This window comes from Gymnogyps californianus, chromosome 5, assembly GCF_018139145.2.
Source record: "Gymnogyps californianus isolate 813 chromosome 5, ASM1813914v2, whole genome shotgun sequence".
Taxonomy (NCBI): Eukaryota; Metazoa; Chordata; class Aves; order Accipitriformes; family Cathartidae; genus Gymnogyps; species Gymnogyps californianus.
In genome coordinates this window covers 31,208,532-31,231,225 of record NC_059475.1, presented here as the reverse complement: position 1 = coordinate 31,231,225, position 22,694 = coordinate 31,208,532, and the positions used below count along the sequence as shown (strand labels likewise).

The window sequence follows — 22,694 nt, the reverse complement described above, 5'->3', positions numbered from 1 at the left end:
TGAATGAGCAGGAAAACCAATGGGGAGGCGGGGAAGTGAAAGACAAAATAGTTTTTCTCGTACAAGTAGCTACATGTTACAGCCTGCTGCTACCCTGACGATAGCTATGTGTTACAGCCATGCTGCTCTGCCATCTATTTCCCTAGCTGCAAGTCTCAGGTGCAATGTGCACCTGGTATGCATTTAAGCCAAGTTTGGCCTAAAGGTTTTGGGTAGGGAGTCTAACTAAAAGTGTGCATATAGATATGAAGTTCACATATATCTGCTTCACAGAAGGAGAGGAAAACCCACATCACCTATTTGAAGATGAATCTTTATGCTGAATTGGCATAGGTACCCACAATGGAAATAAATCCATCAGAATAGAGCAATCATATCAGACATTTTTTTCTCTACAAATCTAGGCTTGTTTTATGGTGCTTTGGGCGAGGAATTAGTTTTTCACTGGGGCACATCTTTACACATCAGTTAATTCACATGATTCTTATTTTACGCAATGTTTTTCATAGCATTTCCTAATCAGAATAGGTGCAGAGGCTGCTTGATCTGCCAATAATCAACCTGATATCATTTTTCTGGCAACAGATTTACATCAAGCAGTCAACTTCCTTCTGTAACTCAGAGTATGCTTTTATCGTGCCATGTCTCAGACCCATTGAATTCATTATCTTACCAAGACAGTGTGCTGGTTTTAACTACTGAAATATTAACATTACAGTGAACTTCAGTTGATCCAAAGGACACACTATCATCTCAACCAACTGCAATTTCATGGTAAGTAATTAATTTGTCTTTGGTAAAACACACATAGTGATCTTCTGGAAATTTCCTGGAAAATAGTCCCCTCCTATCCCTGCCCTTGTAAATAAACAAGACCGTAATGCAACGCCTGTGCCAAAGTGTCAGACCTGTCTCATACTGCCATTATGAAACACTCACAGTTTGGGATTTTGCAGAGCTCCAGCAAGGTTGCTGTTAACTGCTTACAGGTTTTGCAAAGACTCACTCTGGTTAGATGCTACCAATACCTCTGCACGCAAAGCACCTCTCCTAAGAGTTTAGGAATAAAACTCTCACAGGTTTCTACTACTAGGATTAACCCTTGTCTTCAGGCTGACAGTCCCACCCCAAGCACAAGATGCTCCCATGTTACTTGCTTTAGTGATTTTTTTCAGGATTTCTATTTCCTTCATTTAAGTTTCCTGTAGAGCTTTCTGTTCACAGACATCATTTAGAGCCCTTTTGTTTATTGAATCCTAATGTGTTAATACCAAATATTGTTGGGCTGTGCTAAAGTATGCATCTATCCCCTTTCAATAGCTAATCCATTTAATAACCATATTGTATACTCTGCATACTCACAGCACCCAATACTACCAGAAAAAATAAAAGCTCTTGCGTACAGAAAACAGCAGTGAACTTAAACCTTACAGATATTTTTTTCATTTTGGAAAACAAAGAACCCACATAATCCTCTCAACGTTGTCCAGAAAGAGTAACACCAAGCCTGCTGCAGTTTAAGCACCACATAAGATTTTGCTTTGTTGAGCAACAGCATAAAAGATTCAGCTCCAGGATAATCAATCAAGAATGGACTCTGCATATTGACAGGTTGCTAAGTTACTAAGATCACATATATACTAAAAATGTTTAGACAATATTTTCTCTTTGACTGAGTAGTAATTCTGGCTGTGACAAGGAAAAAAAAAAATCAGACAAGTTGTTGAAACAGATGCCAAAGATTTTATACAAGGAATGTCATGGCTGCTTTCTCTTTGTGCATTAACATGGTAGTAAAGCTACATGCATAAACGGCACACAGGGCACAGCCTACAGACCAAGAACACATTGCTCACCCATTAAAAAAATAAAAATACTTTGAAGCACAGAATTATGCTGGATGTGCAGAATGTCTTTTAAGAGAGGATTTCTACCTACTTGTGCCCTCCCTTGGGCAACTGTCAGTTTATGGCAGACTTTGCTTACAAAAACATTAGACAGTCCCCAGTAAACTCGGCCAGTACCGAAGGTGTCCTGGAACATCTTCTAAGTCTACTTCCATGTGTAGGCTGGATGTAGTTGCGAAGGGGCAATCACTCTGTGAATATGTTCTTTCAGAGAGAAATTGAGAACCACTTGTTACAAGGAAAAAGTCAGTACGCTTGTTCAGAAGATAAAGCCTTTTATAGCAGTTATTTAATAATACAGTCCTAAAACAGGGTGTTGGGCACTCATCTACACAAGAGCACATTTAATAAGCTGGGGAAAAAATACCACAGTTCCAGGACATTGCATCAAACTCCAGCCACTCCAGAAGGAGACAACTCTCACATGGTGGAAGTATTCTTGTCTATGTAAGTCAAGAAGGGAGAATTTTAGGCAGTTTAATCCACAATGGTCTCTTACTTCCTATAACTGGAACCACAAATCCACAGTACAAGACAGTATTAGTTAGGTTAAGTGGTGCTTTTGATAATAAAATCAGCGAATTCATTGGAGTCCTTTAATAAAAGGATGAAGTCCAGTGAGTGCCAGTTGCTAGGAGCAAGGAAGAAAGGTTCCCGTTTTCCAGGTGGATTTTTAAGTCCGTATTATTAGAAAAAAGATAAGTCAAATCTGTGCAGTTTCTATGCAACCATGTCTGAGAACACAGAGGCTCCAGAGACTCCGGGATCACTTAAAAAGTGGGGGAAAAGAAAAGTCATCACAACCTAAACAAGTCAAACTTCATATTTCAGAATTGCCTACATAACTGGTTCTCTTGTTCTGCTCCGGACAAAACTTAACTGCAACAAGGTGGCAGAGAAACTTGAAGAAAACCTGAGTACATGAGAACATTGTCAGGGAAAGCAAGACCCTGCTCCCTCTTGATCTGGTATTGAAGTTGAAACGGCAAAATCAGAATGCTTTGCCTTGTGCCATATGATTCGTTTTACCTTTCAGAGCTCTACTGGTCTCTACCAGGGGGTCTATTTCAACTTGATACCTCTTGCACTGCAAGACCACTGTCATATCACAGTTCAAACAAACTTGCTAATGAATCTGGGTTTAATCTTCCATGGCCAGAAGTACAGCACCTCCAGATGTAGGGTTGGTTGAATTACCAGGTGTAATTCATACATCAACACTGGAGATTTCCTGGCAGCACAGAGTCCAAACCTTCCTCACAGGACATCATGATCAGCAAGACGTTCCAAAAGAAGAATCAGAAGGCCATAAGTCTGATCCAATATAGTAAGGAACAACACCATCCATCATTTGAACTAGGAATACACAATGCTTCCTTAGCCAACCGTATTCTTAATATACTAAATTATACATAGAGATATATATATAGATTTTTTTTTTTTTAATTGGAATAAAATACACTGGATTTTGGTTTGCTAATTTACAAGGGAGCTCCCTCCCTTCCCCAGTTAATTTGAAATTAAAACCTAGAGGCTGAACGTAAGCTCATTCCCAGCGTTCCAAGATGGATATAACACGAGAGGAAGCCAGAAACTGGAAACATGCACTCTGGCTGCAACAGGTTAAGAGGTGAAAGGGAGACCAGATATTTTCATTTGTAACCCTGAGAACATAAGGAATTGCAAAGATCTGGAGAAGAGCCTGGGGTTAAAGGTCACCAGGCTTTTTATTGCAGTTAAAGCAAACTCGGACTGGGTGATCCCATCCACGAGAGGGAACTGCTCTGCGGTCGTGTGAGCATTCGTCACAGAATCCCTGGCCGCAGGCCCGACAGTGGTGTTTGGAGAGTTTGATACTGAATTCCTTCCGGCAGTTGTGGCAGTGCAGGATTTCATGGTCTGGTACCCAGTATGCAGGTCGGGCAGCATCTTTTACCAGACCTATGGAGGAAGTGAGGTGGGGGGATGAGAAAGAGGGAGAAGAAAATAATCTGTGAACATGAGCATGTCAAGAATGTACTCCAGTGGAAGTACTCACTGCAAGTCATACCACTGCCATTAAGGGGAAGACGACCTACTGACAGAATGCTTCAGTGCAACGGGTAGCCATTTAGGCCGTTCTCCCACCTTCTGCCTCTCTTCAAAAGGGATAGATTGTTTCTCCTTAAATGGTGGCACCTTCCCTTACTCAGACTCTTCCAGAGCTTGAGACACTTGTTTTTCCCTACCTTCAGTTTCAGCTGTGGCCAAAAAAACCACAGTCAACCAAAAGAAACATTCAGAAACGCATGTACTGTCTGAACTGAGAAAGGGATTTATTCTGCCTTTCATTGAGTCGGACAACAAACACCCACAAGGGTGACGGCAGGACATGCTGTAGGCAAAGCAGTGGAACGATGAGTTGCACAATGAGTAGGAAGTCAGGTCCAACAACAGAAGATTCAAATGCGAAGTGTTTGCTGACATACCTGAACTGCTACCCAGCACATGAAAGAGCAGCAAACGTTCACTGTACTAAGCTCACCATTAAAGATCACATTACTGATTACTTTCCCATCATTACCAACCTGGACAGCTTCAGATTCTCAGCCCTCCCTTGCAGAAGTACCAAGTGCCAGCAGTATCCATGAACTCACTTAAAAGGCACTCAGCATCTCTGGAAGAAAACCAAACCTGATAAAATGCTTCCTAATTGGCCAGTCTTTAGGGAACTCCAGCTGGCAGGTCACTGCAGTGATGCATCAGGGGAGCATGAATTACTCACAGCTTGGTGCACACAGATTTGCACAACAGGGAGAAAAGAGAAGGTATGAACTGCAGAAACAACGTGCTGAAAACCAGGAGGAAACACCAAGCGAGAGAGGTGCAGGGGGCTGTAGAACTCTGAACCAACAGTGGCATCACAGCGGAGGTGCCAGCCTGTCTCACAAACTCTTGAAGTTTAATCAGAAGTTTTGCTCTGTGAAAACAAAAATGCTTCTAGACAAAAAAATTCATCAGAAGAGAACAGAGCTCACCTAAGGGAATGTCCATGGCTGTCACCACTGCTCCAAGAGTGTTCTGCACAGCTTCCCCCACCTTCCTGGCAATAAGTGTCCCCCCTTCCTCATCTGAAGGCAGCTCAGCCACATCTGCATGACACAAGAGTAAAGGGCTCAACACCTAAGTCCAGCACAATTTCTGCCAAGTTTCAGTTAATTTACATTAGCAAAAACCAGCAGCAAACCCAAAAGGCAACTTGGAGCCTCTCCTCAGCCTTTATCTCCCACATCCCCTATCTTGGACTGCAGAGTTTTCACTTTCATTTCAGCAATAATGGACAAAATACACAGTCTGCTGAAACAGCAGCATCCTTGCTCTGATGCTAGCTCCACACCATCAGCAGGTGCCGGAAAAATAAAGCAAAGATACAATTAGCAAATAATTTTGTCAGGGGGTCAGATTATCTGGTAGCTCATTGCAAGGGTCACCTTCCTGCCAAAAGACATTGAGCTCTTGAGCTTCCCTAGTAAAAACTCTGTGCCAAAGCCCAGTTTGAACAACACTGTCTACACCCAATGGGAATGGTTGTGATCCAGAAGCTAGGGACAAAGACTTCAGGCTAACTATGGCCCAGGGATAATTCTGTCACAATCAACTCAAAATTACCTAACTGGATGCCCCTGTTTTCATAGCAGTTGTCACACACACGCACTGGTGCTGGTCCCCAGCCTCGCTCAGGCACTGGCCGGGTCTTGGAAGAACAGCCATCACAGAAGCCCTCTCCACAGGCCCGGCAGTGATGTTTAGTGTCGTTATCTTTAAAAGGTGTGCTGCACTTATTACAACTCTAATCAGAACAACATAGAAAGAAAAACTGTTAGTTTGATCTTCCTTAATAGAAAAATAGAGAGCAGAATCCCAGGATGGCAAAACTCAGACTGAAATTGTGAAAAATATAGTTACACCCAAGACTTGGGCGCTACCATAACTTTACCCTAGGGAAGTGATTCAGACAGGTAGATGTACAGTGGTTAAGCCAATAGATTGCTATGATCCCTTCATTCACAATCATAAATAATTACAGCCACATCATGCAGGGCTGAATGGTGGGTATTTGATCTTTGGGGGGGGTAAGAATTCAGAAGGCAGTTTTCATTGAAGAAGTATCTGTTTCCTACAAGACACAGGGAATCCTTTCCTAGTTGAATTGTTGGGGCCAGCTTTTTGCATCTGGTATGAAACCAGAGTTTAATCTCTGCACCTACAAAAACAGCACTATCAACTGCAGTAGCCAGATTTCAGATGTTGATTCTTTGCTTTGAAGAGCAAGTTCATGCAAACCAAGATTTTCTGTGATACTGCTGGGAGAGGAGCTCACAAAAAGTAGGGAGAAACAGCCTCTTTAGCAGGGCTGGGCAGAGTCTCTGTTCATACTTTCTCTGGCTAATTCAAGAATGGGAAGAGCTGAAAGCATTTCAGTTCTCAAAATTGTAGAATGGCTTACTGCAATAAAACAAGAAGCATTTGGAATCTGCAAAATACTATATTACTTCAAGGGTGAGGAAAAGGGTTTTTAGCTATGCGAAGCTTTTCTCTACAGCAGCTGCTATTTACCAGGATCTGAGAGTTGGGTCTCCAGTAAGCTGGAGCAATCTGGTCTGTCAACCAGGAGGTCACAGCTTTTGTGGGTCCCAGGCTAAGTTCAGATACTGATTGTGCCATGAAATTCATCCCATCCAACAAACGCTGGGCTGCATTGTTGTTGTCTTTCAGAAATCCATCAGTCTGGAATGAAATGGATATTCATTTGAGAATAAAAACAGGGAAACCTCATTTTTTTAGATGCAAATGACTCTGCAACCCACTGCTCCTGTTAAACTGGAGGGCAAGCAGGAGAAAAAATTCACCAGCCCTGCTTTGAAACACAGGGGTAGGTTTTAATGGTGTATCATTCACACAAAGTGTTCATAAACTGGCAACTTAGCCATTTCAAGATAGCCAAAAGATGACTGAAGGCCCTTGCAAAGATTCTTTTAAACAGCAGAGACAGGGACCAGCTGTAATGAATGCCAATCCATTTTCTCCATCAATGTCCAGAAGAACCACCATAAACGTGTGCACTGCTGCATACAAAGACTATCCAGTAACCAGACTTACCCCTGGCCAGACATGCTCAATTTCTGTCCTCACTACAGTGTTCACAGGATCTTGGTTGCCAAACCAGTACTGTCGGCTGCGGTACACCACCCCACAGTTGGGGCACTCAATCACGTATCTGCAGAAGAGGAAGACAGGTTACCTCAGTGAGATACTGGAAGTCCAGTGCACCAGTGCGCTGATCTTAGCTGCAGTACTCACCCTGACCAGGCATACTTGGCAAGGCCCAGCCAAGGGGAGTCAGTGGAAGCAGAGGTTTTTGGCACCACGCTGACCTCCATCCCTCGTTCATAACAGGCCTATAACACAAAGGCTCAATTAAAACTGCATTCTTGGGAATCCCAGACTCCAGGTCTTGCAGCCATTTGACCACATAAAGCATATAATTGGCATACAGTGGTCTCCACAGCAAAGGAGAGCACTCATCAGAACTGATTTAAAAACAAAACAAAACCAAATCCACTATCAATAATGACATCAGGGAAATATTTCTACAACAATAAAAACCATGATTGTAGCTGAAATGATGGTTCTGTCTCCTGCACACATCTTTCAGAAAAATTGGCTAATATGAAGCAATGGGCAGAAGCAAGACAAGCAACCACATTAAGTACATAGAAGGTCAACATCACCCAGGTTGAGAGCAGCTGGGTTCACAATTTAGCTAGCAAATGACACATAGCATGCAGAGGTGATGACCTCTCCAAGCAAAGATACAAGTACAATGGGGATCAACTTTTCTTGTCAAGGCCACAAGTACCATTTGAAAAAATGTAAGAAAACAGGCACGTGCCTGTGATATTCCTCATTTATTGGGCCATCCTTTCCTTCTCCATTCTTCAGACCTTACCCTTGTGTTGCTACTCACCTTGCAAGTGTAGACTCTGTTATCATACTGGTGAGAATATCTGCATCGACTCTTGGATTCATGAGGGACTCCTTCCTTTGCATGGTTCATGCTCTTCTTACAGCCACACCTGAGTATGCAAAAGCAAACCATGAGCTGATGCTGTTAGATACGGGACAGATGTCACCAAGAGTTCATTTATGTTACTATCTTGCATTTGTATAGGCGTTGTAACCCCAAACCATTCTCACAACTGTACATAGAGCAATGATATCATTTATCATTGAAAGGCAAGCTCTTTGGAAGGAGGTGTAGCAACTGTTTCACAGTACAAAGCAGCACCACACAACAGTTCAGTGCAGGAAATTATTACTGTAGACAATTTAAATTTCACAGAGAATTTTAGGAAGGACTAACCAAGTTTGGAAATTGACCACGACAGAGTTAACACTGCAGCCTTTGCAAGGAGCTGCTAGAAATTCTCTAATGAGCATAAAAGAGCAGGAACATAGCCCTATATCATATTTGAGAGAAAATGTTTCCAGAAGCATAATCAGCCATAGCATCACGCTGCTATAGTACCTCACAGACTCAGAGCACTGACTGCCATCTACTGCCCTTCCAGGCTCAATCTTTGCGCTCTTCCCTGAGAGCTACGAGCCAACCTCTAATCAAACCTGGGGCTCCACTTAGATCTAGGCACTGAACACAGCCCAGGCCCCTGATGCGTGCTTTAGGGTTGTTTATACTGTTTAGGTAATAAAAATGGCAGGAAAAATCATCATAGGAACTTTCAGGGGATTTCTTTAGACACTCCCTTCTTCCTGCCCTGTGTGCATTGGGGAAAAGATATGGGCAGAACAGGTTTGTAGCCATACACAAAAACAGAGCAGGCAAAGACCATGCATCCAGCTGGGATGCAGCAATAACAGCCATCCATTTCACGTAAGAGTTGAATTTCAAGCAAATTCTGCCTGGAAGTACTAGCTGATGATAGGTGATGTCCGGTGTCAAGATGTCACAGAAACTTTACGTTCTATGGCCGCAGACCAGGGCAGCACTACCTTCTGGAAGGATGAGGGTGCATTTCTCATCTACTTACCCACAGCTGAGGCACACAGAGGAGCATGTGAAATATTCATCTGGAAAGAAAGAGCTGTGAGCCATCTGGTCATCGGGGATCTCGCCACTGAACCGGTCACTTAGAGCCTGTCAAACAGAAAAGAATGAACTGGTAAGGGACTGAGAGCAATGCAGACATTTTATGAAAGCTTTTGCAAGCAAAAGCATGAGTTCCTCTACTGGAGGGAGAGGCAGAGAGAAAAGTACACAGCTAACAAATAATGTCTTACTAACCTGGAAACTAAGACAAGAATTAGAAACCAAGCAAGAAGACAATCTTGCACTTGTATGGAAGTGACCTGAATTCTTGTGAGATACTTACTCTTCCCCTCTCCTCCTGCCCCTACTTCGAATTTTACAGTAGAAATGGGTGGTAGAAGATTGCATCCACCTCTGTGCGTACAACCCATGCCCAAAATAGCAGGGTGCTTGCTAAAAGGGCTTTGCATTCTGGAAACCTCCAGAAGGAAACTCAGAGAGTCATTTCTCACAGTACATGAGGACACATTCTTTGCCCCTCAGCTCAGAAAGTGCTGCCCTGAGCTTTCCTCTGGCCCCTTGAACAATTGCTCGTCTCTGGTGAAACTGCAAGACTGAGACAAAGGGATTTGTTCCTTTTCCTGGGAGCGTGTTCTCAGGTTAAGTCAGTCCTTAGCCTCGGCACACTTAACTTTTTCAGTTCTTTTGGGTGTTATGTTTTTAAAAAAAAAAAAAAAAAAGCAAGCACTGAAACAAAGCAGATGGTTAGGGTTTTTCTTGATGGAGATCTCTGAAGGCATAAGGTGAAACTCTTCCTGCAGCTGAGGTTACTATAGTGGCTGCCTGCCTTTCTCTTCCTCCCTCTCTCCTCCCAAGGAGTGGGGGGGGAGCACCTCTGCTGTCTAACAAGGGTTGACTGCACATACACACAGACACGTGTGTGTATATCTCTCACCACAGCTTCTCTCAGATAAGATCTCTACGTAGACACCTGATTTCACAGAATTTCAAGGAAATTAGCTTTAAGATCTCTTTCAAGCTTGACTGATACTGGCCAATGGATTCAAAAGTTAGAGGAGGTGGACATAGATCTCTAGCAAGCCTTGTGTCCTCAGGAAGTGAAGCAAAAAAAGTTAATTTGTAGTCAGTAGTGATGTGAACACAGCAACCATTTTACTGCACGTGAATTTAAGTACACTAGCAGCTATATCTGAAACTGGATTACTTGATTATTGCAACAAAGTCCTATAAATTAAACTGGAATTAACCACTCCAGCTGTTTTCCCCTTGCTGCGTGTCTGCTCCCTAATGCAAGGAACTGTGTACATGCCACCCTGATACTTCCCTCTGTGCTTCAGCTACCCCAAATACAGAGCAACTAGAATTATCTGTTCCAACAGCTGTGACTAACATCAGAAAAGACCGCTAACACTACCTTCTTCTGCAGATATGCCCCAGCTCTGCCCGTCCCTCCCCAATGACAGCTGTGCTCTTTGGGCCAATGAAAATATGATGCTAATCAGGTAGCGGTAGCAATGTGCGGAAACTTGTAGGACAGACTGCAAATTTGAAGACCCAAAAATTCCTCTGACATCCTAGCAAGGTGAACCTTCTAAGAAAATCACCAGCTGCTCTCTCCAATTCCTTTTCATCAGCCTTCTGATCTGATGCTGCACCTCCGAAATGATAAGTCATTTGGCTTGATCCCATCTTGTTTCCTAGCTACCAACACATCTCCTTCCTCCTTTTTGCCTCCTAGCCCTTGGGTTACACTACACTCAGTGCTAGGTTTTGCCAACCATTAACTCCCTTCAAGTCTCTTGCGTTCCCTCCCCTTGTGCTGAGGCCTCCTTAGGAATTTCACCAATAACTCCTTCTGGGCTGCCTCTTTGTAAATCACTGTCATTAAGTGCTTGCCACTCACAACATCAGTTATTTTTTTCTTCCCCAGTCAGTTTCTTCCCGGCTCAGTTTTTTGATTTTGCTCTGTTTTGCTCTTCAACTTTTCTTGAGCTTTCAGGGTCTTTGCTAAGGTGTTTGTTTGTTTTAAAGTAAAAAAACTACCCAGCCTACCCGGCCGTTACACAAAAATCATCATCTTCATGGAAGACTTGCTTTATCTCCAGACATCTGCAAGTCTGCGTCACTGGTTCACGTGCTCTACCTTTATTAGCTGCAACTGACAGTTACTAGCAACAGTGATACCAATAAAGATTTTGACGAACTCTACTCCACTTACTTTTAGTGCTTTGTAGATAACCCCAGGCTGTCTAGGTGACCGAGTGGTATTGTTCTCCAGCTGCTGCTCCACAGCTCGCCTAAGCCCAGAGAAATCTGTTGGAGGATTGTATGTCCTTGTTCCCTTGTAGTGGATAGAGCTGAAAGCCTCAGGAAAACAGCTTAGCTTCCGAAACCGATCCTGAATGAGCTTCTCAGGAACCTCAGAAGGATGATCTACATATAAGAGTATCAGCAAGTATATAAACAACTGATTGTTTAAGATAATATTTAAATTGCATAGAGCTTTCATATGCAACACAGTGCTAGTTTTCCTAATTAAACCTTCTAATACATCTGGAATACAGTAGTTATATTTTACACGAAGAAAAAGAAACAAACTGTTTCCAAAAGCAGTCTCTGTTTTTTGGTATACAGCTTTAGATTCTAAGACCAAGTTCCACAGGTAAAACCAGAAACATCTAGGTTTGGAAACAGATATTCAGAATAAGAAGCAATTTATAACACAATATAAGGAAACTCGATGTCAGCACGCTTGTTAGCTCTTCTCACCAGACCATAACTTGGTACAGCTAGTCCTAGCATCTGATAAGTGGACATGAACCTTACGTGGTGTGCTTATTCTCCATGCCAACCCTGTAGCAAGGAAGACCGAGCCTCTATCAACCCTTTGTACATGGTGAAGCACTTCAGAACTGGCCACATCAGGTCAGACTCCACAGAACCGACCACATTCTTCTGCCTGCTTCCAAGTACCTGCTGTACATTTCAGAATAAGGCAGGCCCCTTCTTCTCTGCCCTAAAACTACATAAACACACTTATCTCAACTATCCATTGAGACAGATGGTTACAGTCTGCTGCAAATCCACATGCTAAGAGGTTTCTTTCCTATTCCTACCATGATCAGAAGTGATCATAAAAATATAATTTTTTTTACTACCCTGACTTTGCACACAGATGCAACTATCATTATGGGTCACTAAATCCAACCTGCTGAAACAGCAAATTTCAACAACTATATGAAATTCTGCATTGCTAATCAGCAAATTGGTATGTAAGAAAAGGAACTGCCTTGACAGGTAAGTTGAAAATAATTAAGAAGTCACTCTAATAATAACCAGAAAGAATGCCAAGTTCTACTAGCTCAAGACCTCACTGGTTAGGAAAGTCAAAATGAGAATGTGGGCCAGCAGGGAGCTGCTGTGGTATTACACAGCAGAAGACTCCCAGATGTTCACAGACAGCAGGACTGAGCCTCAACCGCTGCAGGCCAATTCATTAGGGCTCTTGCTCATCAAAGCATCAGAAACGGACAGAACGAAGAAAGGTTTCATCATGCCTTTTGAAACACGGAAAAAATGGGGCCAGGAGAAGAAATTTAGATCCCTGTATAGTCAAAAATCAAAATGTGCCGTGACTTCCATAGGACAGTGCATTTCACTCAGACATACAAATAAAATACACAACTTAAATATGCATAATCCAGTATGACATGAGCCAAATTAAAAGTACTGGTGAAGAACACTGAAAGTGATGGGAATAATAGTGTGCCAGGCCTGCTGCTTTGGCCATATCAGATACTTGCACAGAGAAAAGTGGTGTCAAACCATCAGCTCTGTGCCACCACAACCTCAGTCCCAACCTCACACCAGCCTCAGAATGACGTTGGTCCACAGAATTTAAAAAAGTAGAGTAAGGGTACTGTAAGTATTGAAGTTCATCAGTTTCATTATTCTTGCTCATCCTAGTTTCTACATAGAGTTTTATTTTAGTTTTTTTGCAACAGGATACTCCATATCCCTGCCAAAATCCCAGGGTGTCTCAGTTTTCACCTTCCTCTGCCATGTCACCCATACTCATGATCTTGTACGATGACCCCTCCTACAGCTGGCAGAACTCCCATCATGACTAGTCAGTGCTGATGTCCAGCTGGCTAAGAGGATTATTCTAGCTCATCTGGGGTAGTCAGATCGCCATCGGAGAATGCTCTGCTATTTCGATAGCCTGGCTCCCAGACTGGAACAAGTAAGAGCAAAACCCAAACCACATCTTTTACATGGTAGTAAAGAACGCTGAATATTCAATGCAACCTGATAATTTATAGATAGCGTTTAGCACATTGTAATTCAGTTTCTTACTGCCTACTCACCAGAGCCCAGTAGCTTGGTGTACACAGTCTCGTGAAAGATGATGACACCTGGACCCAAAGTTGACAGAGGAACATCTAGGCCACAGCGGGCTGTGGTAGCTTTTAGCTCCTTGGTGAAATGTTTTAAATAAGCCTCCGAGGCATCACCAAGGAATTTGAAGAGATCATTGTGGAGCCTGTCAGCACGAGTACGGTAGATGACAAGGTCAGAGATGGCCAGGACCTTCAGCAGCAGCCGTGTTCTCTGGCTCAGGTTCACAGTGGCCCCCAGGAGGCCCTCTGTATCAATTACCACAACTTTGCGGACAGGGTCATAGGCTGCCCAGACTCCAACTGTGCAAGACTCTTGGGCTGGAGACGTCTTGAAGACTTCCCGGCCATAGAAGAAAGTGTGGTTAAGGGTGTGAGACTTGCCATCCCCCGTGTTCCCAAAGATGGACACTACCTTTAGATGCTGGTCAGGACTGCAGTCCAGTTTCTTAATAAAGTCTTCCTCATTCCTTACCTTCCAAAAAAAAAAAAAAAAAATAAAATAAAAAGAGAGAGAGAGAGAAAAGTATTATAACTATGCAATTGGAGTAGACAACACTGAAAACACAGCTGGTTTCAGGATTCACAAGATTAATGAGAGTGATTACTTCCTGTTCAGATTTCATCTTAAGTTTCTAAAGCACCAAGAAGTCCAAAGCAAAATATTAGAAAGCAGTTTTGTAGCACGTACACATCAATGGGATTTAGGCTGTTCCATCACATAGCGTTTTGGAAACGATGCCTCACTGATTATCTGTCTAGGGAAACCTCTTGTACCTCACCCCATTCCTTGAGGAAGTCCTTTCAGAGAAGGGAGCACAACCCCACTTCCAAGTCTGCCAGAACAGCTGCTCGGAGCATGGCAGACACTCTTATTAGCAATGGTCTCCAGGCAAGCATCCAAATTCAGATGCAAAACAGGGGAGTGCTTTTGTCACCTTAACTTGCCTCATCCACAGAGGCTGAGCACCTGTTTAGGGAGAAAAAGCTCCTCTGTGCAGCATTTATCCACAGCCAGGGGCTCTCAGACACAGCCCGTCCTGCTCCCACTGCTCTCCAGCTGATAGATCCTTCAGCTGGAAGGAGGGGCAGAGAAGAAGAAAGCAAAGTTGCGCACTGGAGTCAGGTGGTCGAAGCAGGTCAAACTGGCTTTTACAGAAGCGCCACAACTACCTCAATGATCCATTTCATAATTTACTGTGTTGTGCTTTCATTTAAAAAAAAAAAAACCAACAAAACCAAAAACCAAAACACACACACAACACCAAAAGAGAGCAGCCAGCCTTCAGCAGGTAACTTCTCTTTGGCTTCACATCGATTAAGTGACAAGTGTCATGCTATTTAGAGAATAGGGCATTTTCTGTTCAGATACTAGAGCAACAGGGAACACATAAACAAGCAATGAAACAGGTTAGGGCTCTGTACGAGAGCCTGCCTTGGTTTTGCTGCAAAACATGGCCTTGGCTTTCAAAGGTTTCATGCTTCTGGCTATGGTTGTTTATCACTTGCTTTTTCTTCTTCTAACAGATTGTATCCACGTGTTATGTGACAGGGAAGAATATGACAGAGGCACTTTTTGAGAAGGATTAAATTCACCTCCTCTGTCACAATTCCCTCCTCAAGGAATCCCTGTCAGCTGAAAGGAGCAGGGCTTCCATCCCCTCTTGCCTGCCCCTCAGCTTCTGGAAGCTCCTTGGCTATTTCTCCCCTGCAAGTACAGTTGGAAGGTCTCACGATACACAGAGCCCATGAGGTAATAAATGGTTTCTTTGAACAGGTTTATTCTTAGATCAGCAAATTAGTTTAAGGCTCAGCCAGCCCCATTTGCTCTGGTCAAATCTACCAGCAGCATCTAGACTTTGAAGGAAAATAAAAAACAGCCAGTGTGCCAAAAAATAAAAAATAACCAGTGTGCCAGACTGTGGTTGGGAACAGCGTTCAGAAAGAAAAACTGTGGACTGTGGGGCTGCAGTAGCTTCTCACAGACTCAAAGCATTCAAGGCAGCCTCACAGTTCGGAAGAAAACAGGAAATAGAGAAATCAAAATGCTCTCAACAGAATCTTTTCTGGTGTCTGTGGGAGACCATTAAGATACACTCAAGTTACAGGTGCACAAGAAAGGGTCTGCTTTTTTGGTAGCTGTGATTATTAGCTTGTCATCGGGAAGGTAGTTTAGATGACAGATGCAGTTTCTCTTAGTGTCTCTGGAGACGTCCCTGTGGATGAAAGGGGGTTCTTGGTTCATGGGATTGCTCCTAAAAACATTCACAGATTTGATAATATAATAATGTTCTGTGTATGTAAGCAAAAAGGAATACGATAATTTCTTCTCCAGATTGTTTTGTTTTTAACTCCTGCCTCCCAAACTTCTTATAAGGGTGGCAGACCCTCTTTTTGCCAGAGTCAGTGGTTATGCACTCCCCAGGCAGCAAAAAGAAATATCAGTCTTCAAACAGCTGCTTAAGTATTGGCAGGACAACTAATAACTAAGGTCTTTTAGGCAGCACTGGTTATTGTTCTGGTATCAGTTTGGGAGAGTTTGTGGGAGGGGCTGAGTCAGTAATGTCAGAAGACACAAAGGACAATAGGGACCACAGGTATAAGGGTAGCTCTGCAATGCATTCCCACTAGTAAGAAACAGGAGTCAACTCACACGAACACCACTGCAGCTGAAATTGTCCCAGGCTGAGCTAATGCAAATGTCCACACCATCAGCCTTCTTTCGCATTCAATGTACTTTAACAACTGCTGATGCCAGGGCAACTTATTGTGGGAAGAAGAGCTGGATTGCTGAGCCACACAGAAGAAAAGTTGGTTCCAGATCAATAATCCAGATCACTCCAGCAGACAAGTTACGTTGAATATCAAATCAGACACCCAAAGCACTGAGCTGTTACCCCCTTCTAAGGCTCTACACTCTTTCAGACTTCCTTGCAGGACAGAACTCAGGAGTGATTCGGACAAGCAAGTCACCCAGGAGCACAAGAATGCACCAAAGTCCACCTAGTCCAATGTTGTGTCTCACAGGACTCAGTAATGAGTGAGAAGGAACTTAGACACAAAAAGAGTAAATGTTCCTAGCATGCTTTACCAGCTCTCAGTAGTCAGATGTCAAAGGACCTCCCGAGCAGTGGTTGCATCTAGACGCTCATGTTTGGTACAGAACCAGTAGACCTATCCCCTAGGAGGTTGTCTAATCCCTTTGTGAACCTAGTCATAGTTTTGGATCCTGCAACAACCTGTTACAATTAATTCCATGTAGGGGGAGGGAAGAAACAAAACCAAAAAACAAACCAATACAACCAAAAAAATCCCTTCCTTTTGTTGAATATGCTTGTATGTCATTGGGCCTTCCTTGCTCTTGTGCACTTGTCTTCTTTAACTACTGCTGAGCACAGGGATGCTGCTCTCAAAGAACCACCCACAACAATCCCCATATCAGTAGTCAAATTTACTTTCCTTGAGCAAGTTCCTTTAAAACATTTAAAGTCAGAGTGGGTGTAATAAGTGTCGAAGTACCAATCCCCACTGAGCTCAAGTCCCACTTCTCCGTTTTGCTTCTCATCTCTAAAGAAATTTGCATGGTATCACCTTCTGCTGAATGTGCAAAGGACTCATGTTTCCATAGCTGTGTCCACTCCCACGTTGCCCAAGAGCTCCACGCCTCTGACATCAAAAGCAGAGGGTAAATATGAAACCTTCCTTAAATTGCACAGCAATGTCAATTAAGAATGACAACTTTGTATGTCTAACCTAAGACAAGCGGCGTATCTCTCCAGCCCCTTCTCTATTTTGCCATTTTAGTATCAGATACTCATTTACACTTTTGTTATAGCTCTTGGAAGACGACTCTCTTCTAGAAAGAATAGTTTTTACTCCATCATAGGTTAGAATCCTAGTTAGCCTTCTTTTATAGTTTTAACTACATTTCTGTTAGCAACTGTCTTCCAGCCCCCCCATGCAGTCAGTCCACTCAAATTCAGCTGAACTGAAGGTGAAGGTCTTCAGCAGGAAAAACAGAAAACTTAACAGCTAAAGTCCTATCTAAGGAGGACACGAAACCTCATATCATGCTGCCGTGGAACACATTTAGATCTGAAGCCTCCTTGTCACCCATACTTGGAAATCTATTATACCTAACATAACAAGTTTCCTAGATCTGAGCCATAATAAAAGTAGAGCTGTTTAGGAAGAGACAAGAAACAAGAACTGCTGAAGTGACATTCCTGCTTATGAACTTCTTGGAAACAATGTTATTAAAACAATAACATGTTAAAAGCTTAGGAACAAAATCCATAAAATAGAACAGAGTTTCCAATGACCTGTACTCACACAACTTTAAATCTGCCTCCAGGCAAAACAAACTCATTAAGAGAATAAGGCATTTTTACCACAGTTTTCTCCTTTTAAAGCTCTTTATGAACCCTTTAAGGCTTGCTAATATTCATGGAAGCGGTGCACAAAGCCAGAGCTGTGCCACAAAGACACAATAGCTCAAAACAAAAGTCAAGAGTGCTTGGCATAGTATTCATCAGAGTGCCTTCATTTGCTAGTCTTACACCGTCATTTTGACTTACATTGGTACTTTTGTTGTTGCGTTTTGAAATCTTACTCTTTGCTTGACCTGATTTTAACAGAGTATTTTTAATAACTAAAATACATTTTCTGCAATTAAGAAAGATACCATCATATATATAATTAAATTTATGAGTCATTAGACTTGTCTGACAACCAGCACATGACAATATCTTCTGATACACAACCACTAAATCAATAAAGAGGATATAAATTTAACACACTTTTCAATGAATGGAAAAATAAGCTACACGATTTGTAACAGCACATCCAAATATACACCAGCATAAAATTGCAAACATCTGAAACAAATCAGTCTTCAAGTACAAGTGGTCAAAACAATCAAGTGGAAAAAAACCTACTATTTCCCTTAAAGCATTACTTAACACTGGCAATACAAGCAATTCTGCTCACAGTTCAGAAAACATTTAAAAATGATAATGCTTACAAGAATTCAAACTAACACTTGAAATCACAGGAAGAAATGGCAAAGCAAGCTAAAACAAGATCTGCAACCTTTAAGCAGCCCTGAACTTCTAAAACACAAAACTGAGATAATTTTAGGTAATTGATCTTAAGGACAGAGTATCATATCAATGATTAAACCTGGAAACAGAACAGGTCTGTCAGATCTGCCCACCTCAACACAGACCAGTTCTTTATGACACAGCTTCTAAATTTTGGCAGTTGTGTTTGAACTCTAAAAATCTACGTTCCTATCCAGAGGTACATTCACACAAAAGTCTTATGGGTGCATGCCTAAAGCCCCAGGTCCTACCATTAGGTCATTACATCAGAATTTCAGCGTACATTGAAAACAAACGAGAGAAACCGATAAAGCAGATATCTTCCTTTAACTACAGCCTATAAGACATATCTGAGAAGAACAACCTGCATCACAGTACAGTGCTGCCATCAAAATTCACATCTCTGCAGAGCATCTCACAAACACTCCCGGAAAGGCAGTGCATGAATGCAAAGAAGTGCAGCTGGCTTACCCCAGCAACTCAAGTGCAACAGGCTATTAAAAAAGCAGCTGGAAACTCCCTGCTTTTGCCCCAGGAGAAACTTTTGTTGATATTCCCAAATGTTATTTGCTACCAAGGGAGAAAAAGGATTGGGTGCCTCCCTGTGAGGAAGAGAAACTCTCTGCTATGAAATCCATGACATCGGTAGAGCCGTGAGAGGGACCCTAGACTATCATAATTCAAACCCTGTTTCCACTAAGATCACAGACTAATTCAGGCTGAAAGGGACCTCAGGAGGTCATTACTCCCTCCCAGCTTTTAGAGGACTCCAAACAAGAGAGAAGATTTTGATCACAAGCAGGTGCTCAAGGAGGATCAAGGCTGACTTATATGTCCAAGCAGCTCTAGTTTCCTACCTTAGTTTGTCTCCTATACCTTTTCTTCTGCATGACTTCCCATGGAAAGTGTCATTTATGCCATTACTCAGATCTTCCACATATAACTTAAAATCCATAAACCAATTACATAGACATAGTTGATAGAGAAATAAGTGCTTCTAAAACATGTCCTAAAAGTTTGATGAAAATAAACAGCAGAGTAGAAAAGAAAGACTCTAATACCCTTTCTGAGGAAAAAGCTTGTCTCTTGTCCACTCCACACAGCCACTGAGATACAGTAGTAAGCTGAGCAGTCATGCCCATACTTGCTAGCCAGTAAGCACACTGGCTGGTGCATGATAGCACACATACTGCTTCTTACCCAAAAGACTGAAGATATGGATAAGCACTGGATAATGGGAGGCAGGCATCTCAGAAATTAGACTTCATTAATTCTACTGCTCAAAAAGAGTTACTTGTTACTATGTAAACATTTTATGGTAGCTTGGGAGAGTTTTCCCAAAAGGGCTATGTCAATGGATTAGTTTATAAAATTGTGTATGTCACACCAGTAGTTACAATCTGGTATTCAGGAGTAAGTTATTAATCATTGACCCAGCGAACACTTAAATACATTTATCATTATTGTCCTCAGCAATCTCCTAGACTTCAGCCAAGCTGACAGTGGACATCAGCATTTTCAGGATCGGAGTCCTACAGAGCCTCAAGCCCAAACTGAGTGACCTGACACTGGATGCAGGGGGGGAGGCAAATTAAAGGAGGGGACAGACACACCCCAAGGATTTAAGGTTAGATTCCAACACTCCTCCTCAGCTTCAGCTAGTTTTGATCTTATTCCCCATGCTGGGTGCAGGCCTGGCTCAACCAAAGGAAAGCATTTGTATTAGGGGTGTTTTCTAACCTGAAGTTTTTTGTACCTGCTTATTTGCCTTCACTGCAGTACCACCTATGGGTTCTGTTGAGATTTGTTCTATTAGGCTCTGTACACACCCATGAAAACAGTGTCCCTGAACTGAGTATCTTTTTCACACCAAAGTTATCCTGTTCCTTCCCACAGCTCTGGCAAAGGAATTCAGGGACAGCATTTTCATGGGTTTGTACAGAGCTTAACAGAATGAGTCTCAACAGGACCTACAGGTCCCTGCAACAACGGGTGGAGGCTGCCCATGTCTGAGGCCCATGTCTACCTATTACAGGACACTTTCCTGAAAGAGACAAAGATATAAGAGTTAAATCCTGCTTAACAACCCTACCCAAAGAGAGAGACTCTATTTCAAAAGTTTTAAGACAGTGGTGGATAAAACATAAGGGGATGGGAGGTAATCCAATTTGATTGGACTCCTCCCTAACCCAAGAGGCAATACTGACTGAAATATTGCTATTACCAGATAAGTTACCCTTGTAGATGACAGCTGAGTTATATGAAACTGCTGAAAGCAGAAGACTAGACAGCCCACTACCCTGTTTGCTGGCTGAAAAACTACTTTTGCAAGAACTCAGAACTAACAAAGACTTCAAGGTAAGTGCAACTGCTGCAGAAATAACACTGATTTAAGAGTGTCATCTAACTCTTAAAGAGAACAGTAAACAATGAAGCAGAAATCATTATTCTGTATCCTAAGTACCTTTCAAGTTCCCCATGGATGTTAACTTGGCCACACAGCTACCAATTACCACCCCAGTGTCACAGCTGTAGCAGCAGAGACCACATCCAGGTGAAGAGACTTGCCCAGAAGACAGCAAGTCAGTGAGTGAGTTCATGCTGTAACTATCAGTATTCCTCAATACTAAGGGTAACTAGATTACCTGTGTGGACACTACTTTATACCACTGTCCTTGTTAAGAGGGGCATTTACAAACTTACTTGTACTACAGTTCCACTCTTCCTAGAAAATAGTTACTCTGGTTATTTTCCCAATTGCAGGGTGTTTTGACAGGCAGGCCAAAGGACTGTGAAACTTCTGCCTTTATGTGATACCACAGCAAGGCATTAACAACTCAGGTAAAAAAGTAAAAGTTATACTGCAGCAAGATCCACCTCTCGACGACCCCTGCAGAAGTGAGAAAGTGGAGGAGATGGAAAGGACTGGAGGACAGCAAGCTGCCAGTTCCCTTTCTTTCTTGAATGCACCCCAAAGCACTCACATCCTGCTCCTGCTGGCAGCACCCAGGAGCCCAAAAGGATTCACTGGGTAAGTGCAAAGAGGGGTACAGCAGAGGAAACACTAGAACACCCCCTTTCCCCTACCAACCCTATTTAGTTCAGGAACTCCTCGAATGAAACAGCGTGTAATTCCAGAGTGGCTTGCTACCAGCTTCTCTCACCTGTGACATGCTCTCCTTTGCTTCCACACCTGCACTCATTTCAGCATATGGACAAAAGAGACGGGAAGTAAGCAAGAGATCTGACTTTAATTACAGCCCAGGAGAACTGCATCATGAAGAAGGTGCAAGAGCAGTTCCAGGGAAAAGCAATATTTGTACGTGGCTATGTTCAAATTAGCTAGGAGTCAGCCTGAGGCTGTTAAAGGAGCTGTGCATTTGTTGAACGGATGGCTCCTCTCCCATCTTCTAAAAATACTCTTCAAAATACTGGTATATGTCCAGTGGAAGAAAGAACACTCCTAACCAGCAATTGCTAAGTAGTTTTCCAACTACTTTATTTCAAGGACAGAAAAACAGTGCACTTCAGTGTAGGAGAGTAAACTGCAAAACTGATAACAGACTGGGATGGGAGGAATACTGAAAAATACCAAAGTAATAAGAGAAAAATTCCTAGAGTGTAGGACAGCAAACTCCCAAAAATACTTTGGCAAGAAAACCTCTCTGAAGAACAAGGAGTAGGAAAACTCATCAATAGTACAGCAACAGTGATGAGGGACAGAAATTACATATCCTGATCCAACAGATCACACTGACCTAAAAAACTTGGATCCTTCTACATTTCTTCTTCCTCCTTTACATCCATGGCAAATATACCAGCTGTGACTCTTCAGTTTACAGGATATGGACTAAAATTCCCAGAAACTTACAGCTGACTGTGCTACCCTAAAACACAAAAAAAACCCCAAAACATTCCCCCATCAGCAAATCAAGCAAGATTGTCATAGGAACTAGTACTATTTGCTAGACAAATGCTTTTCTACTACAGGAGGCAAGCAATAAGACTTAAGAGATTGTGATGTTCTCTTAGAAGACATACATTAGCTTGCATTGACTGACAAAGAATACTTGACTAGAAAAAGCATTCCTAGTGACACTCCATTCTCTCATCCCTAGACTTTGGCCAGGCTCAAATCAGTAGGTAATAAGGAAAAATCACGGTACTTTCATCAGGTTTA

General features: G+C 42.5%; 1 protein-coding gene across 3 annotated transcripts in view; it reads right to left on the bottom strand.

The window, feature by feature from the left end:
• Positions 1-1,726: 1,726 nt before the first annotated feature.
• Positions 1,727-22,694, bottom strand: part of ZFYVE1 (zinc finger FYVE-type containing 1) — a 28,322-nt gene continuing 7,354 nt past the window's right edge. For all 3 annotated transcript variants that reach the window (XM_050897453.1, XM_050897452.1, XM_050897454.1), the window contains exons 4-13: positions 13,383-13,887; positions 11,234-11,448; positions 8,996-9,102; positions 7,915-8,023; positions 7,248-7,345; positions 7,047-7,164; positions 6,504-6,674; positions 5,556-5,736; positions 4,925-5,038; positions 1,727-3,848 (exon numbers count right to left, since the gene is read on the bottom strand). In XM_050897453.1, coding sequence (XP_050753410.1) covers positions 3,616-3,848; positions 4,925-5,038; positions 5,556-5,736; positions 6,504-6,674; positions 7,047-7,164; positions 7,248-7,345; positions 7,915-8,023; positions 8,996-9,102; positions 11,234-11,448; positions 13,383-13,887 — 1,851 coding nt within the window. In that variant the 3' untranslated portion in view covers positions 1,727-3,615. The remainder of the gene's footprint in view (positions 3,849-4,924; positions 5,039-5,555; positions 5,737-6,503; positions 6,675-7,046; positions 7,165-7,247; positions 7,346-7,914; positions 8,024-8,995; positions 9,103-11,233; positions 11,449-13,382; positions 13,888-22,694) is intronic.